General features: G+C 47.1%; 1 protein-coding gene across 1 annotated transcript; it reads left to right on the forward strand.

The window, feature by feature from the left end:
* Nucleotides 1-347: 347 nt before the first annotated feature.
* On the forward strand, nt 348-1,713 carry LOC119362064 (probable aquaporin PIP2-6). The gene is made up of 2 exons (XM_037627235.1): nt 348-1,175; nt 1,286-1,713. Exons 1-2 carry the CDS (start codon nt 441-443, stop codon nt 1,403-1,405), a joined length of 855 nt encoding a protein of 284 aa, XP_037483132.1. The 5' UTR covers nt 348-440; the 3' UTR covers nt 1,406-1,713.
* Nucleotides 1,714-10,021: the final 8,308 nt, after the last annotated feature.

Raw genomic sequence — 10,021 nt, forward strand, 5'->3', positions numbered from 1 at the left:
ACCCACCCTCCCTCCCACAACCGCAAAGCCAGCATGCACTATCAGTTCATCCCATTGTCCCAGACCAAAGCATATTCCTGAACATTTAATTTGTTATAATGCATCACTAAACCAGTTCACAATAAAGTAGCTTATCCGCGACTCGCATTATCCATCCATTCTATAGTAGACAAGTTAAGCAACCGAAACGGGACAGCTGGAACCGGAAGCAAGCACGGCTGTCTCGACACCGATGCACAACAACCAGCACTGTACATTACATTTTTCTTGCACTTTTATTACAGTGGCCTTTTGGTATTGAAGACAGCGCCGCACCGCAGCTCGCTCAATAAAACCGCGCCTGTCCTGTCCTGTCCTCACACTCGCTCATCACACTCCACCACCCCAACCCATCCATCCATCACAGAAGAGAGAGAGAGAGAGAGAGACAGAGGAGAGCCATGGCCAAGGAGGTGAGTGAGGAGCCGGAGCACGCCGCGCCGGCGCACAAGGACTACTCCGACCCGCCGCCGGCGCCGCTGTTCGACATGGGGGAGCTCCGGATGTGGTCCTTCTACCGGGCCCTCATCGCCGAGTTCGTCGCCACGCTGCTCTTCCTCTACATCACCGTCGCCACCGTCATCGGCTACAAGGTGCAGTCGGCGGCCGACCCGTGCGGCGGCGTCGGCGTGCTCGGCATCGCCTGGGCCTTCGGCGGCATGATCTTCGTCCTCGTCTACTGCACCGCCGGCATCTCGGGGGGCCACATCAACCCTGCCGTCACCTTCGGGCTGCTGCTGGCGCGGAAGGTGTCGCTGCTGCGCGCGGTGATGTACATCGTGGCGCAGTGCGCGGGCGGCATCGTGGGGGCCGGCATCGTCAAGGGCATCATGAAGGACGCGTACCAGGCCAACGGCGGCGGCGCCAACATGGTCGCCTCGGGGTTCTCCCGCGGCACGGCCCTAGGGGCGGAGATCGTCGGCACCTTCGTGCTGGTGTACACCGTCTTCTCAGCCACCGACCCCAAGCGCAGCGCCCGCGACTCCCACGTCCCCGTGCTGGCCCCGCTCCCCATCGGGTTCGCCGTCTTCATGGTGCACCTCGCCACCATCCCCATCACCGGCACCGGCATCAACCCCGCCAGGAGCCTCGGCGCCGCAGTCATCTACAACAAGAAGGCCGCATGGGACAACCACGTAATGAAGCTTCTTCCTCTCTCTCTCTACCTCCCGCCGTCTCCATCTGTTTTCTTCTTCTACCTCTTGCAACTTGCAAGAAGAAGCTAACCTCCCATGCCTTTGTACAGTGGATCTTCTGGGTCGGCCCGTTGGTGGGAGCGCTGGCGGCGGCGGCGTACCACCAGTACATCCTCCGGGCGGCGGCCATCAAGGCGCTCGGCTCCTTCCGGAGCAGCCGGAGCAACTGAGCCGGCCGGCCAATAATTTAATGCAACGGTCACCCACCGCGCTAGCTAGCGTGTTGGCAGTAGTGCATGCTCCTCCTCGTGTCGTTCAGTGTCCTCTCTGTGCATGCATGTGAGTGAGAGAAAGACCACCATGGATCGCTGTTTTCACTTGCTCTTCAATTATTACTCCTTGTCACCGTTAATGTTGTCCAATTATATTAGTTACTGTTAGTGTTGGTGTTGGATGGATGATCGAACCTGTGTAAAACCGCTGTGAGTGAGTTGGAACATGGATTAATTTATTGTGTGATGCATGCGTGTTTGATTGAGTGGTGCTATCCTTGTCAGTGTATAGCTTGTCTTTGTCTGCAATGCAATCATGTTTATCTATCCTTGTCAGTGGAGTGCTCATGATTGTTTTCTGGGATTGATTAAGAGAGGTGGCGTGTTAATGGTGCGTGCATGCATGCTCCGTGGTTCGTAACTGAAGGTGGTTGATGTGTCCAGAGAGTTCCACCAGACCACCAGGCTTTGTCTCCGCCCGGTGGCTCACGCTTATCCACACCATATCCGCCGGCTCGTCGATCTTGGCGAGCTTCTGTCGACGCGGCGGCGGCGGCGGCATGGCGGTGACCGGGGCCCAGGCCTCCGCCAGGTCCGGATCGTTGTGGACCCAGACCGGCGCCTCGTCCGACTTGGTGTACGCGGCGCGGCGCGTTGCTTTGGCATCGTTCTTGCCACCCGCGCCTGCCTCGCCACCCTCTTCTCGGCGACACGATGCCACCACGGCCACCGAGGTACTGTAGGATGCGGCAGCGTTCCTTCGCGATCATCGGCGACCAGGGGCGGAGCTAGGGTATTTCTGGGTCTTGACGTGAATACCCATAATTTTTACAAACAGTGTTGATTTTGGCAAAAGAGTGACAATTTTTGAAAAACAGCAATGATTTTGGTAAAATGAATACACATAAATACCCGGTTGCAAATTCCTGGAGCCGCCACTGTCGGCAACACCTCCTCCTTGACGAAATTGCCATGCCAATCGGCGGCGATGCCAACCCTTCTACCCGGGCGTAACGGTTGTGCCTGATTTGGACGCGACGGATGCGCGGGGAAGGGGAAGGGGCTCGATCTTAAGGCGGCGGAGAGGAAGCCAACTCCTTCTTGACGCGCTAGCGCGGCGGGGAGTGCGGCTCCTTCTTTACGCGTGCTCGTGGCAGTGAGAGCGGTGTCGAACCACATTCCCGAAGCGACCACTCCATCAGCAGCTCGATCTGCCGAAGGAGCTTCTCGTCTATGGCCGAGGACTATGAGAGTGAGGCGTGGCAACTGCGGCGGTGTCTGGTCCTCCTCGTCGCCGGAGGGGATGACGTCGTAGGAGTCAGCCTCGTGTTAACAAAGACAGCCCCGAAGAGTGACGGCAGCGGCACCATGATCCGGAGCCGCCGCCGCTTTTGCCGGCGATGAGAACCACCATTTGGGCATGGTGTGGCGACGGTGGTGTCTTCGGCGCCGCAACAGTGAAGCGCGGAGAGGATCGAAGAGTGGTGCAATGTAGACGGCGTGAGATTATTGCTTAAATAGGCTCGGCAGCCATGCGAAGGGACTGGATGTCACTGTGTGGCGATCGGGAGTATGCATCTCGGTTGTCGTGTCTGCATTGAAGCGACGCCGCCGGCTCGTCCAGTCGCATCGCTCTGACCATTTCAATGCCCGGTCCGTCAAATCCTTTCAGGAGCGGCAAGGATCGGCATGAATGTGCGGCAATCGCTTCGCACGTGAGAGTTTTTCGGGCGGAGGGTTTTCTTGTAGATCGGGTTGTCAAACGGGTGCCTAGCAGTGGTTCCGATGCCCACAAAGCCCCCTTGTTTGCTTTCGATTTACATGAAAATTGACATTTGGACTGATCGGTAGATTGATGAGGTATGCCAAATATGCTGCTAAAATGTCAACGCAAACTCCGATTATTTTTTTGGAAATTCTATGCAAAATGTGCTATTAACGAATTTATTAGCAGACAAGCGGATGAACTTAAACCATTCAGGAAAGTGAGATAACGTGATATCTTATCACCCGCTTAATCATATGTGCAATGATTATTCATAAAAATATGGGAGTACGAAAAAGGAATAAGGCAACGAGCATTCATCATATCGATTATTGGGACATGGACAGCTTGAGTGCTCTCAAAGGAAGAGGCAAAGGTTGCAGCCTGCTAGCCAATTGTTCAATCCTCCCAACATCTTTTTGGAATACTCAATCGAAAAAAATAGCAAGTACTCTCTCTGTTCCTACAAATAAGCCTTTTTAGGGATTTCAATGCAGACTATATACGAAGCAAAATGAGTGAATCTACGTTTTAGAATACGTTTATATACATTTGCATGTGAACCGTATCGAAATCTCTGAAAAATCTTATATTTAGAAAACAGAGGGAGTATCACCGAAACACACGAAACTCCACAATATTTTACAGCAGGTACGCCGTGGGTCCGAGACAGAACAGAAGGATAGACGAAGATAAACGGTGGTATGATTACGCGACCCGGGCGAGAGCGAAAGCAAATCAGGCCATGATGGTCCGGTGTCACCTCGATTGCATGAGTCCCCATCAGTTTTTGCTCTGGAGGAAACTTCGAGAGCTGAGGGGACGTCGAGGTCATCTGCATCGCAGACCCAAAACCGAAGATTAAGATACTCGGCCCACCAAACAAGATGATAGAGGCACTCGCTGGCTAGCGTCTCCAGCTTTGCGCGTCACATAACCAATTCTACTCCCTCCATTTCAAAATACCCAATGTCTAATTTTAATCATAAATTTAACCAACGAGACCCACTGCGGCCGGGAAAAAAAATCATATAATTAAAAACTTCTTTTGAATACGAATTTACTGGTATAACTTTTGCTCCCGTCGCAATCGGTCTTGTTGATTAAATTTATGGTCAAAGTTGAAGCACGAGAATAGAGGAAGCACTATATTTTAAAATAGAGGGAGTATTAATTTTCTGAGGAATGCCATGTAAGTACTAATTCAAGTTTGTTAGGCCCCTCCAATGCTCCATCTTGTACAGGTGCTAAGGTTGCTGTGTAGGTAAAAAATCGGATGTGGCAAAGTAATTAAGATGAGAGAGATGAGTGTGGTGACCCCAGAAAGGAACAATGCCAAGCGCGAGAACCTAGACAAAACACTTAAATTGAAAGGATCCCACCAATGCATGAAGAACTTTAGTTGCAAAATCATTAAATGAAGGATGATTAGCACCAACAAGTTAAGCACCTATGCATTGAAGGCTTTAGTTGCTAAAGTTTTTAATGTGCTTAGCATCTCATGTAAGCACCAATGCATTGGAACTAGCCTTATGTGGAGGTCATGTGTTGCTCATCATGCTTTGTTGAATATTTTTAATCGAAATAATGTGTGGAGATGGACAAGACCGTATGCTGTTTTCCGAGGATCTGTGGTTGCAAGAGAGATCGATGGCAGAAGAGCACCATAGGGTGGGCACAGCATAACTGAAACCAAGATCAGAACGCAACTCTAAACCTCGCCTGCAAGATCGCCAGCAAGACTAGCTTGTGGTTTCATCTATCATGGTACTGCAGCAACCTACCTGCTCCCACTTAAGATACAACATGAAGTTAACTCTACCACTGTACATAAGTGAGACATTACACTTGCATCGATCTCTGCCGGTCACTGACTGCATCTAGTAAAGTTTTAGCCCAGCATGGCGCTGGACCGGTGGGTCTGGACTACCTTAGTCTGGACAGGCTAGCAACGGGACCCTATCGTGAGGCGTCAGATTGGAACATGGGATAAGCCAAACAAACAGCTCAGCATCTCCACCGGCATCTTATTTCATTTCGTTCGCTTCATGCTTATCTCGAGTGTTCTTTAATGTCACGTCAATAAAAACTAAGACCACATATGAATCATGGGTCCAGAAGTGTACAAGTGCGCGTGCACAGGTTCAGAAATGTATATATATACTACGAGTTCTGAGATTCCTCAAGCCATATAGCTCGCAGAATGAAAATAGCATGGCATGGTATACTGGAATTTCAGCATATATGTACTACCATCACAAAGTGAATGCGTCCATCAGGAACTGAAAACAAACTAATGCAGAGGCTGGGGATGACCCATCTTTCAGAGAGAGAGAGAGACACAGAGAGAGAGAGTAAGTGCAGTCATGAAGAGATTCAAATGAAGTAACAAACATCACACTGATAACTGATTGCTCCCGATGCTGAAGCGTCAAAAACTAATTTAAGAACGTATTTTTCTTCTTCGAAAAAGGGTTGATACCTGGGCCTCTGCATAAATTGATGCACACAATCATCTTATTAAAGTTGATGCAAGACAATGCACATTGCTGCACTAAAATATCACACTACCAGCACGACTAGTGTGCGATGCAGCGCACCACTTATTTGATGTTTTCTGATAAACTACTTCACAACATCCATGATAAAGAGCACACTAGCAATTCTGCTAATTTACCAAGAAAGAGCACACTGATCTGTCATACTACCTCCATGGTAAAAGAGTACACCATTCATTGCCTTTTCAACTTAGCAGCATACAATGCAGTACTTGACTAAAATTTCACACTAACGAACCAAACGAGCTTACTAATCCAAGACAAGTTCCAGGACTACTTTTCAGATGTGTGTTGATGAAATTCAGGAAATGTAGGACTCAACTCTAACATACCTTCTGGTCCATCCAGATCCAGGAACTTTAGAGTTCATCCGGCCAATAGACGGCTCGGGTGCCTGCGGTGAACCTTCCCTTTCAGCATCCGTCACTCCCTGCGCCGCACAAAGATCTGGCCATCGACACTCACTGCCTCCATCGGCGCCAGCTGAGACAACCGGTATGTCCACTGGGTGATGTAGCGGCTCCATCATGATGTCACTATCATAATAATCCTGTGCAGCTGTGCCATCCAAATTGTTGCCCTGCCATTCCCATCATTACATTTAGAAAGAAAGAGAATCATCTCTATTTTCTTCCGATTTTTGAGGAGAAAAACTGTCTAGAAAAAACTAATATGAGCTCCCAGCACTTAATTGTATCTCTTGTTTTATTATGCCACTCTATGGATATGGAAAATAAAATTGTAGGGCATAGGTGTTTCCTGCAAACTTGCTTAACAGCTAGCTTTTGCAGTTGTGTTTGTGATAAGGAAGGAACTAAAAGGGTAGAGATTAGTATAGCACTTACGAATTTACTTACCAACTGAATTTCTGACTGGCCCTCACTGCCAAACCAACTGAACTGACCCCAATCCGAGCTTCCTTTATAGATGAATTCCTATTAACGAAGGAAAAAAAATTAGCACACATATGTCATCCCCATAGCTCTTTAACGCATGGGCACAACTACATCACGGCTAGGGGACACATGACCCCCACCCCTAAAAAACTACAAAACAGGAAAACTTTATGGAGTAGACCTAGGAAGATATAGCTGTTAGTGAACAATTTGTATTTATATTGTGGTGAACCAATTGGGATCATCTATTAGGGCGAACAATTTTTTTTAAACACCCAATGTTAAATTCCTAGATCCGCCACTGGTCAAGTCCAATGCACATTCACCAAGAAAGAGGAATAAATTGAGTAAAAGGACAACACACCCAATTCTCTTCCAGTAGCCTCTCATTAGGTTGCGAAGATGATGGCATTGTTGAGTTACCTTGTGATGGTTGTCCCATCTCTGGCAACTCTTGCTGCTGGTACTCTAGGGCTTCACGCTTTCGCTTTAACAACATGAATGCTTGGGGTCTTACATTATCCTGCTCCAACGCCCCATGCAAAGCCAACAACCTCTCATACAAACCCAAAGGTACTACGATATCCGTGGATGATAGTTGATGTTCACTTCGCCTATATGACTCTTGAAGAATGTTACAGATTTCGTTGGCAACCCTTCCTCCATCGGTTAGGTGTGGAAAGTGCCCCCTACTCTTGATCTTTGCTATCCTGGCGCTTATATTGTCCATGCTCTCCAACAAACAATTCTGTTCGTACGCAGATGCAACAGTATTTGAAATTGTTGCGATGATGGTGCACGGTGTTCTTACATTTGTCAATATGGGGCGCAAGTCGGTGTTGAACATAGTTGTGGACACTGATTGACAGACATCAGGTGCTATGTCGCACAACATGTTGTTCAGTTTTGCCTTCATATTCTGTTTGGCTTGAGGGAGCGCCATTTGGATATAAGTTTCTACACACTTGTCGTAATCTGTCCCTATGAGCGCATTCCTCCTACTGCATGTTGCCTAGAGTATCTTATCCTGCAGTATTTTTTTGCCACCATGCTGCATTAATTGTATACTTGTGAATAAGATTAGCACATTGTGGATATCTATCTCTAATAATGACATGACTTACTGGGAAAAAAAGTTTGTATTGATTACTCACCGGGGGAAGTGCCAATGAGAACGAGGTGGCTAAAGAGATCTAGGAATTAGCACGCAGAAGAGATAGTACATATGCATGCCCACTGGCGGATCTAGGAATTTAACATTGGGTGTTAATTTTTTTGTTTGCCCTAATAGATGATCCCAATTGGTTCACCACAATACAAATACAAATTGTTCACTAGCAGCTATATCTTCCTAGGTTTTACTCCATAAAGTTTTCCTGTTTGATAGTTTTTTAGGGGGGGCATATGTCCCCTAGCCGTGATGTAGTTGTGCTCACGCGTTAAAGAGCTATGGGGATGTTTGGTTTGTGACAAGGCTGTCTTGGATTTCACGCTGTAGGTGGGATGATATGCAGAGGACAGTGGTGTCCCCAACGTCTAGTTAGGAGTAAAAATGTTTGTGTATAAATAATAAATGGGTGCCTTGAATCAAATAAATAAAATCTCAATCTCCACTAAGTCTAGTTTGTGTTGGCGTTGAATAATCAAAGGTTGCATAATATTTCAAAAGAATAATACAATAAGGTGCAAGGGAACGAAGCCAATGGGCTGTTGCTGCCCACATGCTTTGCTGAAATAGTCGTATTGGGCCTGAATAGTGTATCTATCATATATGCCTATATATACAAAAAAAACTACAGAAATTTTTGGGCATACATTAGTACACCCATGCCCCATGCTGGATCCGCCCCTATGTACGCCGCGCCTCCCCTGCTAGTATATATAAGAAGCTATGGGCAAGCCGGTGCGTTCCAAGTGCCTCCTTCCCACAACCAACTATCTCATAACAAGCGAGACATAGTCGCTGCTCATTTTCTCGGCAAAACCTATTTAACATTCAGTGGATCAAAATAAGAATTCCTTGCCCCAGACCATTCGTTCATAAAGCATTTTTCTTCATTTTTTTTTGGTGACTTTGTCCTTTTATCTCTAATGATTTCCTTCTGTTTAGAAGAAAAAACGTCTAGAAAAAACCAATATGAGCTCCCAGCACTTAATTGTATCTCTTGTTTTCTTATGCCACTCTATGGATATGGAAAATAAAATCATAGGGCATAGGTGTTTCCTGCAAACTTGCTTAACAGCTAGCTTTTGCAGTTGTGTTTGTGATAAGGAAGGAACTAAAAGGATAGAGATTAGTATAGCACTTACGAATTTAGTTACCAGCTGAATTTCTGACTGGCCCTCACTGCCAAACCAACTGAACGGATCCCAATCCGGGCTTCCTTCATAGATGAATTCCTGTTAACGAAGGGGGAAAATTAGCACACATATGTCATCCCCATAGCTCTTTAACACATGTGCACAACTACATCACGGCTAGGGGACACATGCCCCCCCCCCACCCCTAAAAAACTACAAAACAGGGAAACTTTATGGAGTAGACCTAGGAAGATATAGCTGCTAGTGAACAATTTGTATTTATATTGTGGTGTACCAATTGGGATCATCTATTAGGGCGAACAACTTTTTTTACACCCAATGTTAAATTCCTAGATCCGCCACTGGTCAAGTCCAATGCACATTCACCAAGAAAAAGGAATGAATTGAGTAAAAGGACAACACACCATATTCTCTTCTGGTAGCCTCTCATTTGGTTGCGGAGATGATGACACTGTAGAGTTACCTTGTGATGGTTGTCCCATCTCTAGCAACTCTTGCTACTGGTATTCTAGGGCTTCACGCTTTCGCTTTAACAATTTGAATGCTTGGGGTCTTACGTTATCCCGCTCCAACGCCCCATGCAAATCTAACAACCTCTCATACAAACCCAAAGGTACTACGATATCCGTGGGTGATAGTTGATGTTCACTTCGCCTGTATGACTCTTGAAGAATGTTACAGATTTCGTTGGCAACCCTCCCTCCATCGTTTAGGTGTGGAAAGTGCCCCTACTCTTGATCTTTTCTATCCTTGCACTTGTATTGTCCATGCTCTCTAACAAACAATTCTATGCGTACACGGATGCAACAATATTTGAAACTGTTGCGATGATGGTGCACAGTGTTGTTACGTTTGTCAATATGGGGCGCAAGTTGGTGTTGAACATAGTTGCAGACACTGATTGACATACATCAGGTGCTATGTCGCACAACATGTTGTTCAGTTTTGCTTTGTCACAAACCAAACATCCCCATAGCTCTTTAACGCATGAGCACAACTACATCACGGCTAGGGGACATATGCCCCCCCCCCC

The sequence above is a fragment of the Triticum dicoccoides genome, chromosome 2B, assembly GCF_002162155.2.
Source record: "Triticum dicoccoides isolate Atlit2015 ecotype Zavitan chromosome 2B, WEW_v2.0, whole genome shotgun sequence".
Taxonomy (NCBI): domain Eukaryota; kingdom Viridiplantae; phylum Streptophyta; class Magnoliopsida; order Poales; family Poaceae; genus Triticum; species Triticum dicoccoides.

What these genes read in the sequence shown, in the direction of transcription:
- LOC119362064 (XM_037627235.1), top strand. Translation starts at nt 441, where the DNA reads ATGGCCAAGGAGGTGAGTGAGGAGCCGGAGCACGCCGCGCCGGCGCAC. An exon ending in AGGCCGCATGGGACAACCAC is followed by an intron (nt 1,176 to 1,285) that starts GTAATGAAGCTT and finishes GCCTTTGTACAG; the next exon opens with TGGATCTTCTGGGTCGGCCC.